The 27091-nt window shown below is 34.8% G+C and overlaps 1 protein-coding gene across 1 annotated transcript in view; it reads right to left on the bottom strand.

Annotated features, from left to right (window-relative positions):
* Positions 1 to 27091, bottom strand: part of LOC150110013 (uncharacterized) — a 594272-nt gene that overhangs the window by 297186 nt on the left and 269995 nt on the right. Inside the window, exon 4 of the mRNA XM_090390616.1 lies at positions 8214 to 8249. Within this exon, the coding sequence (XP_090246742.1) occupies positions 8214 to 8249 (36 nt within the window). The remainder of the gene's footprint in view (positions 1 to 8213; positions 8250 to 27091) is intronic.

The raw sequence follows: 27091 nt of genomic DNA, 5'->3' as shown, positions 1-27091 counted from the left end.
GCTCTGGGTAATGCAATGTAGGCAACTCATGCCAAAGTTTGTAGTATCATATGTTCCTGAATAGTTTTTAAAACTTTAAAGATTCAAAAACGAAACAATACATATTCGGTTAGTAGTGCCCACTAGCATGGCATGTTTACTGAAATAAAACTATTAGTAAAGTAGGAAAGAAAAATAAGGTATCAATAGAAATATTCTGGTTTTGTGATCACATGTTTATTAGAGAACTGTTTTTAAAAAACTAAACAAGTACTAAAAATAACTCGACAAGTTTCATTAGTCTTAAGATTAACATCTTCAGGGGTATTTGAATTAAGCTAAATCTTCATTTGGCTCAATTCAAAGGAATTTCTTTTCTGAGCCATTAAACACTTCAGGGCATCTATTTACCTATCCCTCAACACTATCACAAATAAAGAAAGCAAAAAAAAAAAAAAAAAAAACTTTCTCCTTCCACAAACCGAAACACACAACAGTTATCAAATAAAAAATGGTAGCTATATGAAAAATTATAAGTTACTACAAACACTGCCTGGCTGCCATAAATCCATCATGAAATACTCAGAAATAAGGAAATAGCGTAAATCATAAATACCCTACCCATGAAAATAAAATAACCATTGCCAGTGTCAGTTTTCAACCAATCTTCAAAACAACAGAACATTTATCCAATCCCTCTCATTTTAAAGTATTCTAACATCCTGCCACTCCCCCCCCCCCACTCCAAGTTTTGATTTTACAAATAACATAGGATCCAGTACAAAGCTTTTGTTTTTCATTTATACTCAATCTGACAATGCTACAACACTAAAGGATATAGTCCTCTGTACCCACTTGATTCTACTGTGTGTACGCGTGCGTGCGTGCACACACACACACACACACACACACACACACACACACACACACACACACACACACACACATCTAATTCCATAACATATCCCCCCACATCATATCACTCTTCTTTCCACTTAATGTATAATTCAATTCCTCTTTCTGTTAGCCAGCCTAACCACACGATCTCAGGTATAGCATCTTCTCTTTCTTATTAGAATCAGAGCTCTCCGATACAATTAAGTGCCATCCACTTCTACTTGGCTATAAAATAACAATGGCTATTACTTATCTTTTCTTTCAAAAAGAGTAATAAAATCAGAGTATACAATTCAATATGGTAATACAGGACAATATGGATATTAAAGGAGAGCAAACTAAAAAAACATTTTTTCTTTAATATATCAATCCCACACACAGGATCTTTTAACAGAAAAATGCACTGGGTAGGCCGAATACAGGCAGTCCATGACTTATGTAAATTCATCATCATCATCATCATAACACTAATTATGGGTATAGACCATGTTGGTCTGTTCCAGTCTCATTATCTATCCAATATCCTTTTTTGAGGTCTACCCTGCCTTCTCTTTCCAATTGGCTTATATTTTAGTATTTGTTTAGGATGTCGGGTGTTGGCCATTCGGTTTACATGTTCAATCCATTTCTATTTATAATTGTTTAGTTTTTCTTCTACTGATTTTGTTTTTAGTTCTTTTAAAATATCTTTGTTCCTTTTTTGATCTAATAATGAGTATTTTGCAGTTCTTCTCGTAAATCTCATTTCATTTGTTTTTATTCTTTGTTTATCTTGTTTGTTTATTGTCCAAATTTCACTGCCATATAATAATGTGGCCACTGCTAAAGTATTGTATATTTTCAAGTGTGTTGCTTTTTGTACTATATTTGGGTTGAGTGTTCTATTTATCAGGCCTATAATCTGTAAAAATTTTGAAGTTTTTAATTTTGTCTTTTTCTTCTTCATATGATATTTCGCATCCAAGATAACTGAAAGTATTTATCTGTTCTTTATTTTATTATTAATAACTATTTTGCTTCTAACTGGAGTTTGCCCACAAAATGCCATTGTTTTAGTTTTATCTATGGAAATTTTCATTTCCAACTGTTCTATTATAATGTTTAAATTATATATTGCTCCTTGTAAATTGCCTTCATTATCTGATATTATTACCATCATCTGCAAATAATAGTGTATTTATTTTGTTATTCCAGGAAACTTCTATACCTTGATTGTTTAAAGTGTTCCATATTAATATTTCATTAATGTAAATATTGAAAAGTGTTGGAGACAGAGGGCATCCCTGTCTTACTCCTTGGTTTATAGATTGTTTTTCAGACAACTTTTCATTTATTTTTATTTATTGCATGTAGTAAAATATTAGGCATATTTATTCTTTGTAATATATCAAACAGTATATATCTTTTTATTTTGTCAAATGCTTTTTCATAATCTATAAGCAAAAGATGAGTTTCCAAATTAAATTCTCTTCTTTTTTCTATAAGTCATACTTAAATTCATACTTATGCAAATTATCCTAAAAGGATTATAAAACAAAATTTGAATTATAAAAATTTTGCTTACTGTGCATACATTATTCAGACACCACCTACCACCAGTTGTCTGACAGGCAGCAGCTTATGAAGTGAATGCGTGCATCTACCTTACTACTGAACATGAACATTCTGTATATTTGCAATCATACACTGGTAACTTCTAGTGTTTGTATGTGCAATGGAATAAAGTTCAGTCATGACTGGAAAAAGGAATAGAGGTGGTAAAAGTGAACCCAAGCATATATGAATCAAAATTCATCTAGAAATGGAAATGAAAATGACAAAGAAGAAAAAAATTATCCAGTACCAGGTACTAATACTGTATTCTTCCACATATTTAAAAGTTTATGAAGTTGATTTTTGTGTTGTTGTATTAAAAACATTTTTGTGTTTTTGTGTTAAAAACATTTTTACCATAAATTCCTCATGCTATGTATTATTATCATCATTATTATTGTAAGGGCACCTCCATGCAGTGTGAAGACTCATTGCAGGAGATCCGAACTCTCCATGCACTCCCATATACCTCTCCTTCAACCAATTAACAAAGAAAGTGGCAAAAACTTACTCTGACAACCCATTCTATTCATTAGCAACTTTCCAAGTACAAAACTAGTTCTCTTGCCACTACTACACTTTTTCCAAGGCTAAACTCCTGTTCTGTCCCCTCTAGCCAAGTGCTGAAACATTTCCCTTGAAAAAATCCTATAAAAGCTTTTAATTAACTTAAATGTTTCTTTAACTTAAATTAACTTAATGTTTCTTTCTCTTCTCAGTCCTACTAATTTCTTGCCACTTCTGAAACTTTTCAATTTCGTGCTTTGTCCCATAAAGGATAACATACAAGCACATTATTTCCTTATTTAAGTCTATTTCATTATCCTGCATTTTCACAGTTGCACATTTAATATTAATTCCTACATTACCATTTTTCATTTTACCTTCAATACTGTCTACTCTACTAACATTCATTTCATTCTTGTCGTCTAAGTCAGTGGTCTCCAAAGTTGGTATGCGTATATGTGGGGGTACGTCAAAAAAGTTTTATATTGAAAGGAAAAAAATTAAGTAATTAATTAAAGATATAGAATATTACTTTCTTTCATCAATTAAACATATATCTAATATATACAAAGACATTATAAAGATCCTTTACACTTAAATTTGCGAGTAGCGCATATTGGGAGACTTTGCACACATAATCGTCTGTGGACGATTTTGTGTGCTAAATTGCATCTGTGGACTAAATTGCTATACTCAACTTCAGTCCGAGTATAGCAATTTAGTAAACACAGCAAATGATGCACTCTTACCATTTGGTTCTACTTATTTATGTGAGGTATCATTTTCTGCAATGACAGGTATTAAAACCAAATATCGAAATAAATTAAACTTGGAACCAGACCTTCGTTTCGCAGTATCAGAAGCCATCAAACCAGAATTTCAAGAAATTATGAAAGAAATGCAAGGCCATTGTTCACATTAAATATTGTAATAAATGTGTTTGTGAGCTGTAATAATAAAAATAATGTGTAAAAATATCTAGCGTTTTTAATTATTATATGATGATACAAGGCATATTTCCTCTTTATAAAACTTATTAACAATAGATTTTTGCTCAATCAATTGGGGGTATGCGCTATTTATTTTTTCTGTCTTGGAGATATGCGATCAAAAAAGTTTGGAGGCTACTGGTCTAAGTGGCACTCGTTGTCAAAAAAACTACATACGTGTCTGCCTTCTCACTATTCTTTCACTACTTTCACTCTACTTCGATAAATCCTTTAATTTTCATGCTGAATACATCTCTCTCTCTCATACACACAAATGTGCACTGTACAAAAATCATGTAAATTCAAATCACTCAACAAAGAAGTCTTGCCATAATGTAACACCCTTTCATGAGTGAAATTAATGCATAATACTAAAGACAGTTTTAACATCAAGATAGCATAAAGTGGGCAATGTAACTTTAAAATGGAGTCTAAGGCAAGTCTGCTCATCACACCTCTCATGGTCTTAAAAGACCAAAGAGAAATAGATGATGTTTTTAGCCTGTTATCGAGATCTTTATGAAGAGAAGAAAGAAGCCACTGTTTGGTAATCTCTTCAGAATTTCATATAGAAGGTTTAATAGCCAAATTAAACATTTTTCTTCTTTTCTCACTATTTACACTTTATTATATTACTTTGCATTAATAATTACATAATGAAATCTAATCTTTAAAGGATACCTGTGATATGACTATAAACGATAAATTACACAATAACCACAGTAATTAACTTTAATGAAATGAAAGTACAGATATTTTGTACTGAAAATAACAGTACATCATCATCTGCATAGTAAAAACAAGCAAATCAAAGAAACAAGAATATAAGGTACATAGAGCAGTTGGTGGTTTGCCAATTAAAAACTGCGTGCTAGAAATTAATATTAATAAATAATATTATGAAAACCTATTTTTGATGGTTACATAAAATAAGAATCTCCCAAACTTTTGGGAGAGAGAGAGACAATCGTTCCGATTCAGAACACTGATAAGTTACTGGAGGCTGTGCACGTAAGAAGAATGTCCAAGGATGTTCTTGGACATCCTTCTTTATTATTATTATTCAGGCCTCCATGGAGTCAAAAGACTCATCGTGGGAGGTCCTTCCTAAGAACATAAAGTCTGTCAAGACTCATCGAGGGGAGGTCCCCCCCCCCTAAGAAACACAAAGTCTATCATACCACTCCTTAAACTCATTGACCGTTCTTGCTCTCACCACTCCATCAGGCAATGCATTCCATGGTTCAACCACCCTCCATGCAAAGAAACCACTCCTCACCCTCTTGCTCACAGTTTCCTTTCGTAACTTCCAGGGATGGCCTCTTGTCATCACTCCTTCCCACTGTTCAACCAAGCAAAAGAACTCCCCAGTGTCAACCCTGTAACCACCTCTCAACAGTTTAAAAGTCTCCATCATATCACCTCTCCTTCTTCTATCCACCAAACTCTGCAGTCCACATTCCCTCAGCGGATCCTCATAACTATCATTGTACAGTCCTGAAACCATCTTTGTTATCTGCCTTTGTACCTTTCCACAGTTAATTTATCCCCTTCAAATCCTGGGGACCAAATCTGAAAACAATAGTCTAAGTGTGGTCTGATCAGGGTCTTATACAACGGAATGATAACTGTTTTATCTCTGCAGGTCAGTGTCCTTCTCATTATTGCAGCAATCCTCTGTGTTACCTTCACCACCTTTGCAATATGTCCCCTAAATTTCAGGTTTCTATCAGTCATCAACCCCAGATCTCTTGTCTCCCCTACTTCCTCCAGTATAACTCCACCCATAGAGTATGCAGTGTCCCATTGATGTTTCCCAAACCTCAAGACCTTACATTTTGCTGCATTAAACTGACATCCCCTCCCATTCATTTGCCCATCTATCTAGCTTATTCAAATCCTCTTGCAGGGCTACCACATCTGCACCATTACTAATAATCCTTCCCAGCTTCGCATCATCTGCAAACAACTGAATATCCCCTTGCAATTCACTGGCAATGTCATTGATATAAAGGTTAAACAATATAGGTCCAATATGTGAATAGCCTCTGGTAATTTATCAACTGGTGTTTATTGAAAACCTACTTTTACTGGCAGATGCATTCATCAAAAGTCTGCTCATCACACCTCTCAAAAAATTGGTGTTATCAAGTCTTTAATTAATAGAGCACATAATGTGTGCTACTCTCCCTCAAGCTTACAACAAGAACTTCTCACTAACAAAACATTAACGGAATTTAATGATTACAAATCTAATCAAATCCAGCAGATAATTGATGTTCCAATACTATGAAGACTCCTATTTTCCAACACCTCAGAAGTCTTCAACAGACCACAGGGTTCCAATTGCTTATATTTCTGGCATCGCTAAACCAACTGGTAGAATTTTGAAGAAGTATCACCTCATTCTCATATATTTTTTATCATAGGAAATAGGGAAATATTCTCATATATTTTCCTATCAACAAAATTTCTCATCTGTTGCCATCTACAAAAGACAAACTGTCACCTGTATCATTAGCTGGCATTTACCAGATACCTTGAGAATGTAATGTAACATACTTTGGGCAGACAAGCTATTCTGTGAAAAAAATAATTAACGAACATCAATATTATATTGAATACATGAAACCTCAAAAGTCTGGTCTGGCACAACATAGTATTAACACTAAACACAGTGTCCAGTGTGATGAAGCTCGTCTTCTCTATAGAAGCAGGTTTAAATATGAACGCTTTTTCAAAGAAAGTTGCAAAGTCCTTTTACATCAGCCAAGGGAGAGAGACAATCAGAATGATTGTCTCTCTCCCCCCAAAAGTTTGGGAGATTCTTATTTTATATAACCATTAAAAATAGTTTTTAATAATATTATTTATTAATATTAATTTCTAGCAAGTAGCATCAGTTCTTAATCGGTAAACCACCAACTGCTATGTACATTGTATTCCAGTTTCTTTGATTTTCTTTGCTTGTTTCTATGCACTGATGATGTACTGTTATTTTCAGTACGAAATATCTATAATTTCATTAAAGTTGGTTATCTGTGTTACTGTGGTTATCATCTAATTTATTGTTCATAATGAAATCTAAATCGTCTGCGCGGTTAGCCTAGTGGTTGTGCACTTCGCAACCATATGCCTGGGGAAGGAGTGTCCTAGGTTCGTTTCCCGTCAGCGATGTGAGGAACTGAAGGATCTTCCTCGGCCATAGCCAAGTTAGCCAGTCTTGGGCAAGGACAGTAGGGTTTTTTCCCCAGTTTATCCTGAGGGTTTTCATCCCACAAATCAGGCCAACCGGCCTTGAGAACTCAGCACTACAGGACATAGGATACACCGGGGAATAAGACTGACAAAATTTGACAGTCAAATTTGAAAGACTTTTCATGGAATCAGCTTCAGCCCTAAGAAACATGCCAAACCTCAACAAATTTGGTTGCATGAGACTGCCCCAAATTTGGGAAACATACATCAGGAGACCTTCAACCCAATGGCCAAGAATACCTACATAGCCCCATGGGAGGGGGGGGGGGGCACCATCAGGACTTTTAGGAGAAACAATAGCTTTCTCACTTTGTCCTCATTTACTGTATGTAGTGCCTGCGTGCACATGTCTTTATTGTAAGTTCCTTTGAAAATGGCAACATAACGTTGCCGAAATATTGGAAATATATATTAAAGTTTAATTTAATTTATATTCTAGTGTACGTTAAATTCCTTAAGCGAATTAATAATCATGTATATAGAAGTTCAGGAAAGAAAAAAAAATCCAACATAAGCTTAAAATGAGTTCAAACATTTACACAGGAATTACAATTACAACAAGAATTAGAATTAGGATTATGTAATTGGCAAATGTATTACAGAAATCTAATTGCAGATGAAAACACTGCATAAAGTTTCTATTGAGATAGAAGCAAAGAAAAAGAGGGAACATTTCAGTAATGGATCCATGGAGCACTTAGTCTGTAATTAGCAAAGATTATTAGTATTATTTCAAATGCTTTGTGCTAAAGAGATCTAATCCATCTTTTATTCACAGTGAGTAATTTTGAACACCTTATCATGAAATACATTTACCTTAGAATTAAATAAATTAATGAAACCTAAAATGGAGATCAAAGAACATTTGTGCAAATGTTCTTTGATGATGCATTTCATCAATGGGAATGTAAAATATATAATTTGCACAGATGTTCTTTAATTTGCATTTTGTCATCTTCATATAGAAAATGTACATACAAATATACTCACCATGTATCCCTTTTCTAAACTTTCATGGCTACTGACCTAAAAATACAAATAAACATTGAAAAAAAAAATTATATATATATATATATAGTATTTTTGAAATACAAGACTATACAGGATATATTACAAAAAAAAAAAAAAAAGAAGAAGAAGAATTTAATAAAACAGGAATGTATATGTTAAAGATACCAAGCTATTTTAAACCTGGTTTTACTCCATTTCCCAAGTAAGAAAACAGACAAATAAGTCAAGTTTGCACCTGCAATTAGTGTGAGTCTGGGTGACCCATACGTAGTGCAAGTCTAGGCAACTCTTGGTAAAGGTGGAATAAGCTCTGATCACAATTCTTAATATTTACCCTTAATGCAAAGCATATCTCCTGGAGGAGATGTATGATGTTATGTATTAAAGGCAAGGGGCCACTACCCCAAACAAAAAAAACTTTTTGGAATGTATACATTAGAACAGGTATCGAAGTTGAAAGGAGAACTTTTCTTCTTCGATACCATTTCAAAGCATACTGTTAGAGAAGAAGAAGAAAAGAAAGATGGCCATTAAGAATTATGAACTGGTCAACCCTGGAAGGCAGAAAAGAGGACCAAGGACTGTGTCAAGAGGGACCATTGTGAGAACTATAAAGAAAAGAATTACATGATGTCTGAGAATGAGCATCGGTTTAACATAAACAAAAGTAAAGTAAATAAATAAATTAAAAAAAAAAAACAGAGCAATACTACATACAGTGACGTTCCATACACATTTCAGTTGGGTGCTGTGCTGTGTGGCTTATGTAACCTATGCTACAAAATTCACATCAGTTTGACCATATGGCATTTTTATCATTGTATGGAAGTTTAAGAGTGCATAGTGCACTGGTGCTGATCTTAATTGGTCCAATGCAATTAATTGTAACAAATCTGCAAAGAGTGGGGGACAATAATGTGTTTGTTTTAAGATATATATTATAAAATAATAATTAAGGGGAAAGCTATATTTGGTTGGCATATTTGAATTACTCAAAGATGTAAATATAATAGAAAATTTGGAGAGGAGGACAAGGTTTACCTACTTCGACTACAATCACACTATTCACAAAAGCTCTGACAGAAAACAGGACATTCAGTAGATTGTCAACACTGTTTCCCATTGTAAATATGGACAAAAAAGTTATTACTCTTTTTTTTTTTTTTAAGGTTACACAGTGATTGGCATTCATATTTATGAATTTAGGGACACAAAACACACGTGTTGAAATGATTATTTTACTTATTATTAATAAAATAACAACTGATATTTTGACCCCTATATTGAAGTCATCATCAGAAAAATACATGTGTATATGAAAACAAGCTACATGCTCTTGCACTCTACAAAGGTAAACTGAATCTACGCTGTTAATTGATCTTTTACTTAGCCTGACCGCTAGTGGTGAAAAAAAAAAAAAACTACAATAAACCCTGCTACAGTCCTTCTGTACTAAGATTTTCTTCTGGACTGGTACAGTTCAGGTTGCTATACTACAATTTTTTTTCTGGACTTGTACACTTCAGGTTGCTATTGAAAGTTAAAAAAAAAATAAAAATAAAAAACACTTCAAGTCTTCTTGTATTGAGATTTTTCTTTGGCTTGTTCTGGTTGCTACAATGGCTCCACCACATTCTTGGAATGGTTAGACCGTCATTTTTGTTCAGGTTAGGATTGTGTTTGAACATTTCATATACCTCATTAAATTTCCTCTAGAACCAGGTTTTGGTGTGGTGTAGGGACTTGGTACCTTTCTAGTCAGTTCTGTGGTATGTCTAGAGTGCAAGGTCTGAAAGACCGGTTTTTCCAAAATGGAAGTATTTAATGTGTTTTGTGTACGTCCTTCCTAATTGGGATGGTCCACCTTGTTTCCCCTATGTATAGTAGGTTACATGTGCATCGTATTTCATAAATCCCTTAGTGGACTAGGTGTGGAAGAGGATCTTTGGAAGAACTGAGTAGGTGTCTTGATTTTGTTGGGGGTTTGGTTTTGATGGTGTATTTGTGTGTGGTGTTCTGTCTATTTTTTCTGAAATGCCTCTAACATAAAGTATGGCAATGGTATTCCTGAAATCTTTTTTTTTTTTTAGTGGTGTCTCTGTGGAGGATCTTGTGAATAGTTTTTTTACTGCAGTGCTGTAACGAGGGTGTGGTGAAAGAGGCGTCCGTCACGGGCGCAAAACGTACAAAATGTAAAAAATAAAAATAAATAAATAGATATAAAAGTCTGCTATTTCATATTGTACTTTTAAATTTCGGCAATACACCGCTTTAGACATACAAATTCTGCAACACAGTGGAATTCCGCTACATTGGTAACACCGGTGAGTTCCAATTCGTCTCGAGTTAGATGCAAAAACAGCGCCTAATATCACAACTTGAACATAACATTTCTTTGCAATTGTTCTCATTTTTGTCTCAAGTAAATTGTTGCATTGCACCATTAACTATTAATGAATGTATTTTTCCATTTTATGATTTTGTAGAATTTTGTATCTCCAAATTCCCATCTAATCCTAAACATTTGCACAGATAATCTAATATATTTTTCCAATATCCTCCTAATACCCATCCCAAGTTTATTATCTTCCATATTATAATTTGAATCCCTTTATGACCTCCTTCGATATCATTCCATCTACATGATTCCCTCGTTTCATAACCCACCCACAAAAATTATTCACCAACCCTTATTTATACTCATCAAACCCAGGATCCAATGAGAATCACAATCTTCCCATCCTCAATATTTCCATTCATCTCTACTTTTTGTAGATAAGAAAATTTCAAAAATCATGTAATTATTATTAGTCTTGTTATCACTCATAAGATCAGTTGTGTTGTTGCTGTGTCATAATTATTGTTCAATATTTTCGCTCTTTTGTGGAACAAAACATACTGGAAAAGACAAATAATTTTCTTTATATACAACATACTGAGTAAGTACTATAAATAATTATATTAATAAAAACACAAATTTAAATTAAATAAACACTTCTAGGGTAATATGCCACTAAAAAAACCTTCCGGTGCACAGTTTAAAAAAATAAGAGAACAGAAGATTGAAAATATAAAGAAAAATATAACTCCAATTGATATTTTTATTAAAAACTCATCTACACCTCTAGTTCATTCAAGCTTAACAACTGAATTAAATCTGCCTTCTACAAGTAGTCATGTTTCATGTGAAATTGAAACAGAAGAGAAAAGTAGAATTGAACATCAAAACCAGGAAATCGAGAAGCAAATGTAATAATGATAATTATATGGTGGATGTTAAATTAGAGAAAATATTGATAATGCAAAAATAATAATGCAAAAAATAAAAAAAGTAGAGGCATATTTTAAAAGTTATTTTGGATGCCATTCTGAGCTGCGTAAAAAATAATGACACTCTGAGAGGAACTTGTGAAAAATTTTTGAACACGATAGAATTAATTAGTCATTACGATCCTATTATTGCACAACATATTGAAAGTCATAAGAAAAATTAAGTTAATTATTTCTCTCCTATAATACAAAATGATATAATTAATATAGTTGCTTCAAAAATTAGACAGCATATTATTTCAAATATTCAAAAAGCAAAATATTTTTCTATTTTATTCGATAGCACACCTGACACTTCTCACCAGGAACAGATAACTCAAATTTTGCACTATGTTAACATTGATCCTAGCACGAATAAATGTAGCATTGAAGAAACCTTCATAGATTTTATTGTGACACATGAAAAAACTGGCAAAGCACTTGTGAATGACATCGAAAAAAAGTTAATATCAGACGGATTAAATATTAGAAATGTAAAAGAACAGTCATATGATAATGGAGCGAATATGGTAGGTAAATACAAAGGGGTGCAAGCCAGGATATTATGTTTAAACAATATGGCGAGGTTTGTTCCATGCACTGCTCACCACCTTAATTTAATAGGCATTCATACTGCACAAACATCTGTTCAAATGAAATCATGTTTTGGAACAATTCGACAATTGTTCCAAAATTAATGTATCTTTAAAAGATCCCATCTCACTAGTAGATGGGATCTTTTAAAGGAAAAATTATCTGTTCATCTTAAAGATTTAAGTGACACGAGATGGTCAGCGAAAACTAATGCAGTAAAAGCCATACAAAATCATATGCCTTTAATAATACAACTTCTTAATGAAATGTGTGATAGAAAAAGACAAGGTATATAGTAGACTCTGTAACATGCTCGAATGTTGCTAAAATTATTAACAAAATTTAATGTTGTTGCACTATTAATATTTTGGGATACAATATTAGGAAAGATAAATAAAGTAAATTTACTTTTACAAGAAAAAAAAAAAAAAAACAGTCGAAAATGCTGTGAAAATGATAAAAGCTCTAAAAAATGAAATTTAACAGTACCGAAATGATTTTTTCAAAACAGTTCCTAATGATAATTCACTTCATGATTCTGCAAAAAAGTTTAGAACTTACATTCCAGAAAAGAGACAGCGCATAATAAAAAATATGCCTGGTGAGAAAGCTACCGATGATTCGTTTGCCATGAATGAAACTGCATTATTAAAAAAAGAAATGTGTGAAGTTTTAGATCTAATACTCATACAACTCAATGATAGATTTACTGCTTTACAAGAGGTCGCAAACGACTTCAGTTTTTTAAATGGACACTCTTTAAAAATTATGCAGCTAGATGATCTCAAACGATGCACAGCTGACCTGGCATTGAAATATAATAGCGACTTAGATGCTCCAGAATTTGTATGTGAAATTGAGAGATTCAAATATCAAGCCATGGAAGTTTTTGAAAATTTAGGCGACATGGACGCATTTCAAATCTTGCAAAAAAATTACGAACTCTCATTACAAAACACGTATCCAAATCTAGACGTAGCATTAAGAATTTTCATAACAATGCCTGTAACAACAGCTTCCTGCGAACGTTAGGTTAGCAAATTTAAAATTGTATCTTCGTTCTTCTATTGGACAAGAGCGATTGACAAACATGTCTATAATATCAATTGAAAAAGATATTGCAAAAAACATTAAATTATGATGATATAATAGATGTCTTTGCAAATGAAAAAGCTAGAAAAATTTCTTTATAAAATATGCTGAACTTATTTATGTTTTTATTATATTATTTTATATTATACCTATGTCGTGTATTTCTTAATTTATTTGTCATTGAACATGAATAAAAATTTGTTCCTATTTAAACATCATTTATTTATACAAATACATAATTGGATTTACATCCAATTCATTTTGATGGGGTTAATAGTAAGTATTTAACATATTGCATTTAGTAAAATTTAACTTGTTACATTTAAATTTTTCAAAATTTTTGTCATTTTTGGATTAGGGGGATGCAAGTTAGACACTTGCCACAGGCGCTTCATACCCTCGTTACAGCACTGTTTTACTGTATCTATCCATTGCTTATAAATGTATGGTTGATGATCTAGTATTCCTGGTTTAGAGCTTGCTCATTTGAACAAATAGTTTGAGCTCGGTGTTTAAGGGTGCTTATGACACCTAGTTTTTGTGCTGGTAAGAATTTTTGTGTATGTACTGGCCTGTGTGTGTGTGTGTGTGTGTGTGTGTAGGTTTGCAGTAGACTGAGAAGGAGAGATCAGCCCGAGGGAAGACGTGTGACGAGTGTGTCTAGGAAAGGAAGAGAGTTGTTTTTTTCAATTTCAATGGTGAACTGGATACATTTGTGTTGTTTGTTCAGGTTGCTAAGGAATGTATTTAGCGCTTCACAAGCTGGGTCCAAATAGCAAAAATATCATCAATGTATCTGAGCCAAATTTTGGGCTTTAGGTATGTGACTCTAGAACTCATTACTCAAAGTCTTCCATATAAAAGTTCACTATTGGGAGGGAACGTGGTGAGCCCATGGCTGTACCTTCTTTTTGAAGGTAAAAATTGTTTTGCCACACAAAATATCTGGAGCGGAGTAAGTGGGCAAAGAGGGCCATGATGCAGTGTGGAAATATGTTCTGTAGGAGCATAATAGATCAATGATATCAATCCCGATCAATGATACCATTATGCTTCTACAGAACATATTTCCACACGGCCTCTTTGTCCACGTACTCTGCTCCAGATATTTCATGTGGCAAAACAATTTTGACCTTTTTTTAACAGCGTAGATTCAATTTACCTTTGTAGAGTGCAAGAGCATGTAGCTTGTTTTCATATACACACGTATTTTTCTGATGATGACCTCAATACAGGAGTCAAAACGTCAATTGTTATTTTATTAATAATAAGTAAAATAACCTTTCAACAAGTGTTTTGTGTCCCTAAATTCATAAATATGAAAAAATTTATAAATTATTTATAGAAAATTATATATAAAAACTGATGTATATTGGTGGCCTAAACATGTCAGTTCACTTCGCACACGCAAAACGGATGAAACTTGGAAAACAAAAACAGCAACCCATGACAAATAACAATGTTTAATTGGATTGGTTGGAACTCAAAAAAGACAAAGAACTCACCTTCCAACAGGAAGAGGAGTAATTTGTCTTTCTGGTTCGTTGGAACCACTCTTTTCTCTAATATTATTGTATATTGGTCACTTTTCATCATCCTCTGAGCAGGCAAAAGTAATCCTGAACTGTCATGGGTAAAGCAATCCCAGAACATCTTTTTAGTTGGGTGTTTAGGAGATTGTTGAAGGTGGGCAGGAGAAATCTTCTCAGCTGCTGATTTGCAAACATAGGATACTTGCTCTCCTTGGAAAAGAAATGTCTCCCATTTGAGAATATGTTCTTCCACTTCTTAACAGCAGAACTTTTGTATACTTGTCGGAGTCTCTTTTTCTGCATAGCCTTTGTCAACATTTGTTTCTTTTTTGGTCTGTGGGCAGTTTTCCCTGCTTCCAACAATCTTCAATGGACTGTCATATCAGAAACATTAATCCCACTAGCTGCCACACGAAATATCTGGAGATTGAGTCCAAGATTTAAGTCCATAACAGACAATCTTGGAGTCATTTTGCTTTTCCTAACTAGTAAGTGCAGTTTTCCTTTTTCACTCACATTTTCCATTTCTGTCAAGAGAGAAGGTGGTTGTTTCCCTAAGGTGCTGTTTACACTATTAAAATGCACAACATTATTAATAAACATTGTAGAGACAATTAAAACACACAGCACACAACCAAAATAGTGAACTAAAACTGAAACCAGAAATGAAGCAAAAATCAAAAACTAGACAAAAATTTGGTTTCTTTGGATTAATTTGTTTGGATACTGTATATAACATAATCCTGCATATGAGAGGTTCTAGAACTTGAGTTCTGTGTACAGTCAAAGTGGGGAGAAGGAACCTATTGATATTCTTATTGAATAGCTGAGGTGCATAGTTGTGAGGAAACCATGTGTGAGAAAAGTTTTCTCACAAAACTGAAAAAGGGTGGAATGATGAGTGACAAGTCTCCCACCCCCTCTAAAAAACTTGGGTTTTCCATCCTGCAAAATATGCAACTCAGCCAGAAGAACTTATGGAATTCACAGACCTCAGAGCCTTGGCTGTTTCAGCCATAATTCTGGATAGCAAATAACAAAAAACAATGTATGTTAGTTCCAAAACACAACTTTTAAGTATGCTACTATCTTTCTGGCAAAAAAAAAAAAAAAAAAAACCAAGAAGAATTTGGTGCACTATTTCTAGTATAACAAGAGATAATTATTTGGAGAGTGTATAAAAACTGCACTGTTCTCTTAGCAACTTTAAGGTAAAAATTTATTACATACTAAAGAATTATGAATACATATAATGTCATTTCATGAAATTCTGTAAGACAAAATTCAATTTTTTCCTCAATAAATTTAAGTGCTATTACTGATCCGAATGATAGATTTATCAAGAAATACCACCCAAGATAGAAATATCCAGAAGGAAATACATGGCAAATGAGCACACCATGCTGAGAACGTGTATAAGTTCTACTAAAGTATGCACAAACATAATAATGATATGAATGTCGATAAGCATGGTTATGAATCTGATGAAGGGTTAAACCTGTGCACTTTGGGTCAAGGCTTTTTGAGTGTGAATGGAGGAGGAAAGGGAAAAAAATAGTTGCTCAACTGGGCTAAGCAGACTGCAGGTGCAAGTATAGTATATAGAAAAAAACACCCAGAACATATCTGTTATATCTATTACACAACAAAGAGCATATGGAAAAACAGTATTGAGTTTGTTGCCTTGGAGAATGAGTTTTTGCCTAAGACTATTCTCATTGGTGAAACCTGACTCTCAGAGTCAGATGTAGTAACTGGAATAGAGTATAAATAGTGTGACTGAAGTCTTTCTAGAAAGAACAGAAGAGATAGTAAAGGAAGGGGCCTACTTCAATGATATCAGTCCAGTCTACTAATGGTCTAAGTCCAGTTAGAGTACAAACTCATGAAAGCAACAACATTAATAATATCCTATGTAGCAGTGAGTTTGAAGCTATCTGATGTGAAGTAGGGGCTAACAAGATGAAATATATTACAAACCTGACAATTCAGTTGGTTGGGATGATGAAATGCACTGCCAAATTATCCTGATAGGCACTGAATGATTATAGAATACATAAATTATTCAAACACTGATTGGGCAGCTAAGAAAACTTATAATAATGAAGGAGAATTTACTGAGATGTTACAAGACAATCTACTGAAGCAGCATGTAAACAAAGGAACTTGAAGTTATAGTAGTAGATTTGACCATATCATCAGAAGGAGTCTCAGTTAAGAATGTGAATGTTTTGCTATCAGTTGGTGACAGTGATCATGCTCTATTAACTCAGAAAGTAGCCAAATATATGGAAGTCCCAATTAAGACAGGTTACATGCTGAAACAGAACATCAGAAGCTATGACAAACTCAAAAGAATACTATATTAGGTCCCATGCTATCTCTTACTGAATGTGAAGTATAACAGTACTGCATGGAAGTTTTGAAGATGCTTAAATGATGCAGTATCTGCATGTGACCCCCAGAGTTTAAAGAACAAATACATTGGGAGTGAAATGGAAGTGCAACTTTGCTAAAGAAGAGATCTTTATTTCAGAACTGGAATAACATGACTAGGCATACTAAGAATAAAATACAAGAAACAGCAAGCTCACATGGAAAAGCTTGATGTCTCTGTCAAATTTTTGCCCAAATTTCAAAGGCATCTTCAATACAAAAACAATAACTGAAAATTCTAAAAAGCACCACCCTTAGTAGCTATTGTGAGATAACACCTGGAAAACTTATGGACATTTTTGTTGCCTTTCATCATGTCAGAAAAACTCCACTTTTCTTGCATCTCCTAAAGAGATGTTAAAGGAATGTCCAGCTGAACTGGCTAGGCCCTTGACATGTTTATGTAACTTGAGTCTCAGTTCATGAAAGATCCCACAGGAATGGAAAGAATGTATGGATTGTGCCACAGTACAAGGGTGGTGCAAAAACTGATATGCCTAACCACCAACCATTTTTGGATAAAGTTTGTACAAGTTCACATACAGAAATACGTTGATGGGCAATCCATACTTTGCAAATAACAATGAAGGTTATGTTTGAGCAATTTGCTCATTTTATATAATGTTACAGCAGAGTTTGATAAAAGGAATGGATACAATAATGCTGGAATTTGCTAGGCATTATAGGATACAATATGAAAGACTACTGCATAAATTAGAAAATATGGGGATGAAATATAAATTTAGATATAGACTTAGATAAGCAAGTAGTGGACAGGTGTCAGAAAGTGATATATGGGGAATGGAAATATGCCAGATTTAATGTGATCATTACTATAAAGGGATCGGTCCTTGGACCACTGGGAAGATGTTCAATTGTTCCCTGATAAGCTGGGCAATGAGGGATGCTACAGATGTACAGCACTTCCAAAATTATTTGAACATGGTGGGAGAATGATAATGATCATCACTTTGATGTTAGTATGTGGAAAGCTATACACTTTAGTGTGATAAGATTTCCAACAGCATATTGTATATTGATAAGCTTGAGAAAGTAGTGAGGCTAGGGATCCTGGAGTTATGGTGAGGATAATTGCAATGCTGAAACAAACAATGACATGTAAAGATAAGGAAGTCATTTTGCCTTTATACAAGTCCTTGATATGACCTCACTTGGACTACTGTGTAGATTTAGTCTTTTGGGTTCTAAGGGAGTAAAGCAGCTGCAGAAAGAGTGCAAAGAAGAGTTACAGAGATGATATTGGAATTATGGAATGCAAATTTTGAGGACAGATTGTGAGTATGTAGACTATAGAAAAAAAAAAAAAAAAGAATAAACAGGAAAAAAAGGTCTATAAATGTCTGAAAGGGAGCTATAGGAAATCAGCTGATGAAAATTTTCTTTATGTGGAAGGTGGGAAGAGGACAAAAAAGGCATCTGCAGAAGTTAAGTTTGTGCACTGTTAAGAAAGAGGTGAGAGAGCTAGATTTTTTCTTTCACAGAACAAAACGATGCACTCACAGAACAGTGAGTGAATGGATTTAGTGTCAGTGAGTTTTAAGAGAAGGTATGATAACTGGTGTGGATGGTGTATGGCCTTCCTTGATGAGTACTCAACTCCATGGAGGTCTTCGATGATAATACGTGCATAAGTGGTGTGGTGTAAGATAGTATGATAGCTCAAACAAAGAATTCATCATCAATTCTTATCAAAATTTTCTTCCATATTGGTCCTAAAAATGATTAAATCCTTATATAAAAGCCCTTACCTTTCTAATCTCTGAAGAAGTTCTGTGTGTAATAAGACTTAGATGTTCGAATACTTAATGGAATACATAATTAACAGCATATTAGGGGAAAATAAATTATGAATTTCTTAAGTCTGCTAACATTCTGCTGGATTTACACTACATCCTTGGAAGACTAAAGAACTTATCAGTTATGAGATACCAAAAACTATAATAACCAACTCTTAAAACAGAGTTTCAGATTTATAGTACTGCTGTATTCTTCTATCTGATTTTTTGTGAATAATAAGCACAGATATATTAGATATATTTGTAGTGAATTTAAACAGCCAGCATCTAGAAATACATTTCACTATAGAAAAAGACACAAATTGTTAACCTTTCCTAGACAGTTTAATTATACATATTAAAAATAACTAACTTGTTTTTCTGTTTAATCACACTCACACACACACACACACACACACACACACACACACACACACACACACACACACACACTACAGCTATTTACATTAATGAGCAAATAGTCTTAGTGTCCTATATGTTAATATTAATGTCACAACTATGTCCATTAAGATCAATTATTTATAACCATCACACTTTTATGATCAATGGCAACAGTCTTCATAAAACAGATAATCCTCTTTTCTTTTTTTTACCTGAACAAAAGGATCATAGTAAAAATTATTCCCATCCCTCACGCAGTTAATTCTTACTACAGCAAACTTATATACAAACCATAGGAATAGTTTGTTAAAGTGGAGAGTTTGCTATAGTGAATTGATTTTAGCACAGCACTGTAACTAATGATATTTTGTTAAGATTTTTTTACTAGTTTATTGAGGGCCTATGTGGCTCAGTCGGTATAGACAAAGTCCTTTGGTCGGAAAAACCTGGGTTTGATTCCTGTCCTTGATGTGAGGAACCTTTATCTGGTCTCTTTTGACGAAAGGTGAGTTAGCCAATCTTATACGGAGGTAGAGGGTTTTTTCACTTGGAAACTTGGGTGTCCCTCAGAACAAGCAAACTGGCCTGTGAGCACACATGGATCTACAGTCATAAAATATACCTAATCCCTCATTAGGAGGACTAAGCCAGTCCTAAGGGACAGTTGAGAAAAGGGAAGGGGGGAAACAAAATAAATAAATAAATTAGTTTATTTTGGTGAGTGAGTTTGTGGTGTCTATAGTAATTAGAATGCATTTGAAAAGATATTAGCTAACTTGAGATATAATCTACACAGGCCACTTTTTGCCCAAACTTCAAAATTAATCTAGCAACCTTTATTCATTCTTTAATTACCATCTCTATCCTTCGAAGCATCCAGAAATGAATGAAATATTATGGTTTTTTTTTTTTTTTAATAGTAATCTTCACATGAAAACCTGTTCCAACCTATAACAGATAGCACTGTAGATGGGAAAAAGTCAATGAAAAGCAAAAACATGTTAAAATTGCAATCTGAAGAATTTCAGATTGTACATTTTAAGAAATAAGTAGCAGAAAGAATGAATTTGGGAACAGAAAAATTTCTTGTATAACAGTATGGATTGAAGTGTGAAAAGATGGTGAACATGTCTAAGCTGATGTATGTGTTTTAAAAGCTTTAAAAGAAATTGGGATAATTACCAATAATAATACTGTAATCAATAATAATAATACCAATAATAACACTGCAGATGTTGAGGAGGAGTGGAAGCTGTTCAGAACTGTTGTCACTGCCTCTGCACTCTCATGCTGTGGCAGAAAGCGGCTCGGCATGGCGACGGGCAGTGAGAAAAGGACACCTTGGTGGAACCAAGAGGGTCCAAAAAGCTGTCCGGGCAAAAAAGGAGGCCTACCTAACATGGCTTTGGGTCAGGTCACCTGAGTTGCATTTCCGGTACACCGAGGCACAAAAAGCTGCTGCTGAGGCAGTAAAGACAGCAAAGCAGAAAGCTTGGGAATCCTTTGAAAAAAGATTAGACTCATCCTATGCAAATGCAAACAAAGTATGCTGGCATACCATCCACCGCCTTCGAGGGAGGAAATCGTGCACACCAAGGGCAGTTAAGGCCTCTGATGATGCACTTTTAACAACCAAGAAGGATATCCTCCACAGATGGAGGGAATACTTTGAGAGCCTTCTTAACCCAGGTGGCCCAGCAGTTGTGGACATCCAAGAGGTGCAGATCGGGGCGATGACTAGTCTCAGAGCAGAAGAGGTCCATTTAGCAATAAAATCGGGCAAGGCTGCTGGTGATGATGAAATTCGGCCCGAAATGCTAAAAGCCTTAAATCAAGACAGAGTTCTCTGGATGACTTGAGTATGTCAGGCTGCACCAAAGCAATGGCAGACAGGCATAATAATACTAGTCTTCAAGACAGGAGACCAGAGAGATTGTAGCTATCGTGGCATCTCTTTCTCTCTCTGCTCAGCCTGCCTGGGAAAGTATAGGCTAGGTGCTTGGAAAGAAGGTGCAGGAGCATAGTTGAGTCAAAGTTACAGGAAGAACAATGGCTTTAGTCCTGGTAGAAGCACAAATGACCAAATCTTCACTTTAAGGCAAGTCTTTGACAAATGTTGGGAATATGCCAAGAATGTCTGCACATGTTTTGTGGACTTGGAGATGACATATGACCGGGTTCCTCGGGATAAGCTTTGGCAAGTAATACAGGAGTATGGAATGGATGGCCAACTATTAGCTGCCATCAAGTCCCTGTGTGAATGCCTGGTAAACAGCACAAAGTCTGAACCTTTCACAGTCTCCATTTGCCACCGGCAAAGGCATGTCACCCCTCCTTTTTCATAATATTTATGGACTGGATTGATAGGCACAGCCAAGGCAGTGAGTGTGTCAGAATTGGAAGATGTAGCATTGGACGTCTGCTTTGCAGATGACCTAGTTCTGCTTAGCTCTTCCATAGATGACCTCCAGCAGACCCTGGATAGGTTTATAACTGTTTGTGCAGAAGCTGGAATGAAGATCAGTGTGGCCAAAGCTGAAACATTTGTGGTCTGAAGACAACCATCCCAGTGTACTCTACATGTGAGTGGGGTCCCACTGAGGCAGGTGGAAAAGTTTAAATACCTTGGGTCCATATTCATGAATGATGGAAAGTGGGACGTAGAGCTAGATACTCGGATTGGCTCAGCAAGTGCAATATTGCGGGAGCTTGGCCATTCGGTAGTATTGAAGCGGAAGTTAAGCCAGAAGCAAAGCTGGCTGTCTCCAATACAGTCTATGTCCCTATCCTCACCTATGGTCATGAGAGTTGGGTAATGACTGAAAGAATGCGGACACGAATCCAAGCGGCTGAAATGAGGTTCCTTCGAGGGGTTGAGGGGCTGACAAGACTCGACAGAGTCAGAAGCTCTGCAATTTGGAAAATCCTCAATACTCAACTGTTGCTTCTCCGTGTTGAAAGATCACAGTTACGTTGGTACAGGCACCTGGTCAGAATGCCACAAGAAAGGCTCCCCCAGCAGGCATTCTTTGCCAAGCCAGAGGGTGGGAGGCCACATGGAAGGCCAAGGACTTGCTGGATAGATTATATCCAAAACCTTGGGTGGACACGTTTCGGAGTTCCACCAGAACACCTGAGCTTGATGGCGGAGGATCGTCACCATTGCAAGTTCCTCTTGCAGCTGATGCCCCTACAACCCAATTAGGAAAGGTGGGACCTTGAAGATGTATGTATGTATAATAATAATATGTATGTACCAATAATAATTTTGATAAATGGTGATCATAGCAATATCTATAGGAATGCTCATAATAAATCAGAATATCTGCACAAAAGAAAATGGAGTAAACTGGTGAGAGACAAGTAATTAATCAACTGAACTGCTTTCTTCTGTATAGGGTCAAGAATTTTTAGAGAGCTATTAGACAATCTCTCATATGAAGTAAGTATTCCATGATCAGAGAGATCTCCGAGTTAAAAGTAATGAATTTTGCCATTACACAAAATGAAAGAAAAACAAGACATGTTACTCACAATAAAGTTAATGACAAATAAAAGCACTTTTATGCTGATGAGGCAATATTTGTGATATGTTTATATCAGAAGATTGTAAGTTTAGAACTCTCTCTCTCTTAGTGTTATAAAAACTAGTTAAGAATAATTGCCAGCAAAGGTTGGTCGATTGGTAGAGCCTCTGGTACTAATGGCTCAGTTAAGTAAGTTTGAGCGTGGTTAGTAGTTAGAAGGGGTCCAATAATTTAGTTACCGATTTATTTAAAACATTTTACAAAGTTATTTTTGAATGGCATATAGTACTACACTATTTCCATGTACACTATATTCCAAATTTACCACCAAAATTTATGTCGTCTGCTAATTACATAGCATTTTGATGATCACATCTTGTGCCTCCTTTGCAATTGTTTTCCTTACTTTTTTTATTTTGAAGTATTTTCCCAACCTTTCATCATAAGTAAAAGAATTACTGAGCAAAAAAGTGGAAGTGTGAAAATGATTCAAAAAGTAATATCACTGGAAGAAAAACTTGAAATAATAAAGTGAAATGAGCAAGGCAAGTCCAGAGCAAAGATAGGACAAGAACACAAAAATAGGTGAATCAACTATAACAGCAATTTAAAGCAAAGCTGCTGAATACAAAGAGAAAGGGTAAGGCTGCTTCAAGTTCTTCATGCATGCATTCAAAATCAAAGTATTATAATCACTGAATTAGAGACTCCTTTCTACATGAATCGAAGATTGTAACCAGACACGGATCCCTCTAAGCGCTATCCTTATTAAATCAAAGGCATCAAGTCTCTTTGCAACCTTGAAAGAAAGGGCTATTAATGATGGAAAAGAAGAATTCCATGCTGGGTGGTTTGAGCATTTCAAAAAGAAAAATAGCCTATATAATGTTCTAATCACAGGCAAAGCTGCAAGTGCAGATAAGGAGGTGGCTGCAAATTATCCACAGATTTTGAAGAAAATTGTAGAGGGGGGGGGGGGAGGGGCTATTGTGACCAATAAATATTTAATGTCTATGAAACCAACCTTTTTTGGAAGCTTCCAAGACTTTCCTGGCCAAATCAGAGAAATCTCAGCCTGGTATTAAAGTCTCAAAGTGGAATGAAATTACTGCTAACAATTTGCGAGCCATTTGCAAGCACATGCTTCCACATTATGAAAATGATTTTAGAGGCTTTTCAAATGAATCTAAGTTAATTAAATCTCATTCTGAGAAATTGAGCGGTTCCAACCTGCTAAATTTAGATGCACAGTGGGAAGATCCTGAAGAATATGAAGAAAATTTAATCATTGACAAGCCCAAAGAGATTTCACAGAAACGATTTGAAAATATTTTTTGTACAATTGAAATTTTTAAGCAGCAATGCTTAGAGGCTGACCCTGATGAAGAGAGAAGTAGTAAAATTTGCAGAAGTAGTAGAAAAGGCAATAGAGCCATACAGTCAGTTATATGGAAAAAAAAAAAAAAAAAAAAAGAAACAGAATGCCTGCCAAACTATGCTAGCACAATTCTTTGTTAAGAAGTAGAATAATAAATTTATATTCTGAATATGTTTTATTGTCTTTCAGGCCCTGAAACATACCCTAATTCTTTTATAAAAAAAATTCGTTCCTCAAAAAAGATTTTCGAGGAACGAATTATACTTTTTCCCATAGATTATTATATTCAATTAATGTGTTTTCGATTAATGCGCCTGTTTCAAAGAACGCATTAGGTGCATTAATCAAGGGATTGCTGAGTGTGTGTGTGTGTGTGTGTGTGTGTGTGTGTGTGTGTGTGTGTGTGTGCGCGCGCGCTATTATTATTATTATTATTTGACAGCTCCAGGGAGTCCAAGGACTCATCAAGAAAGGGCACCTACTCTACAACTCTGTCTCCACCATTCAATCACCAACTGACCACAACTACACTAATGCCATCTACCACCGACCACCACTGGTATTTCTACAGACAATCACAAACATTGATGCCCACAGTGGGAGTTGAACCCACAGCCTTTTGGCTGGAGAGTGAATACGCTATCCACTTGGCCAACCAGGTCGGCTATATATATATATATATATATATATATATATATTTATTTATTTATTTATTTATTTTTTTTTGAAAAGACATGGCAGTTTATTTTAGCAGTGAAGGTAACAAGATTATGAAAACTCCACTGAAGACAGGATTGCACTGTGATCACAATTTAGAATTATAGGAGATATTCTAGATCTGCTGATTATTATTATTTGGTAGCCTACATGGAATCAACAGACTCATTGTTCGAGGCCCATTCAACCAGAAACATGTCTATCATAATGAACTTTGAAGTAATTTACTCTACCTGCCCTCACAACGTACTCAGGTAATGCATTCCACTCACTAACAACTCTCCACGTAAAAAATCTACTCCTCACACCCTTCTTCAGCACATCTTTATATAACTTCCAGGGATGACTCTCATTCTTCCATATCTTAACATTTACTCTTTCTATAATTTCTTCTACATTCATCTAATAGAATCCCTTAACTAACCTGAAGGTCTCTATCATATCTCTTCTTTTCCTCCTATCCACCAATCTCTCAAATGCTCTTCATAAACAACACTCCAGAGTCCTGATATTACTTTGGTTATTCATTGTTGGCCTCTCTCTAGTGTTTTCACATCACAATGAACACTAGGTGACCAAATCTGAGCATAATATCTGGTCTGACCAATGCCTTATACAGAACCACCACCACCTCATCCCTACATGTCAATGCTCTTTTTCATTCATTCCCACATTCTTATTAACATCTAACCCAAGCAACACTTGATACACCTCTGATTCTTTCACCTTTAATTCTCCTATTTCTTGTCTCCCTTCTACATGTTGCACAGCATCATTCACACCATTACAATATATGCTGATTAAGTGTTCATGAAATAATTCCACTATATCATTTGTTATGGTTACTCTGCTACCATAACTATCCATTAGTATCAACCTGCCATAATAATTTTTCCTCTTGCTTGCCACCTAGTAGAAAAATTCCCTTGGATTAGCTTTGACAACTTCATTTGAAACACCACTATCTTGATTTCACCATTCATCTATCTCACTCCTACTCTATTTATTCACTTAACTCTTGATATACAATTATGCACTGCTTGTGTTAGATACTGCCTTATCATTTCCCATGCACTTGTAACATGTATATCTTTATGCACTATCACCATGTATAGCAAAGCTTGTCAAGCAAAAAAAGAGAAGTACAATGCACAGTCATCAAGAAATTTGATTGCAAATGTCACTAATAAAAAAATAAGAATGAGAACAGTTGAAAGAGGCTCTATCATATCCCATATTAGTTAGCAAAGTCTAAAGATAAAAATCCATCCATTATAACTAACATGTAACCAGAAAGCTAGCAATCCAGTTCCAACAACTTGCAAAAAGAGTCCACTAGATGAGTTTATGTGGCCGATCTTTTGTCAAATCCAATCATATCAAGGGTTTCTTCCAATTTTTTCATGGCATTTGTTCCAAAAGCGGTTGACAATGACATAAGCAGGTTGTCGTCTCTGTTGATCAAATGTAACCAAATTCATAAATACTTAGCAGCAGGAAGGGATTCAGCCATAACCATATTGACAGAGAGAGAAAAAGAGAGAGAGAGAGAGAAAAGATTGACAAGTGAAAGAGTTGACTATTAATGAATTTCTCCATGACACAGAAAGAAAGAAAAACAGTACAGCAGTTTTCTGCTTAAGTCTTTTTAAGAAGAACCATAAGGATTAATTTCCAAACTGATGGCTAAATATCAGTGGAATAGAGAGAGTATAATATAGTGATACAAAATAGGTGTAAATTTTCAAGCATAAAATTTTAGAATAACTGTACAAATGCCATTAAGAGCAAGAGAAATTTTGATATCCCAAAAATCAATCACACAAATCCTTTTGTGCTGGAGAAAAAAACAAGTGTTGCAAGTTTTGAGTGGAAAAAAGTACCCTGGACATCATGGCCGGTTAGGGTGTTAAGGGTACTTTTTTCCACTCAAAACTTGCAACACTTAATGTTTTTGGTGCAATTTAGTCTCACTATTTCATCCACCACGGCCGGTAGAGAGGTTAATCATCAATATCAAAACTGGACAAAAAGTAAAGCAAAAAAACGTCTTTAGCAATGAACAAGAAAGAAT

The sequence above is a fragment of the Typopeltis vanoorti genome, chromosome 1, assembly GCF_054136105.1.
Source record: "Typopeltis vanoorti isolate ZY-2024b chromosome 1, IOZ_Tvanoo_1.0, whole genome shotgun sequence".
Taxonomy (NCBI): domain Eukaryota; kingdom Metazoa; phylum Arthropoda; class Arachnida; order Uropygi; family Thelyphonidae; genus Typopeltis; species Typopeltis vanoorti.
The sequence above is the reverse complement of the archived record's forward strand: the minus strand, read 5'-3'. Positions and strand labels throughout refer to the sequence as shown.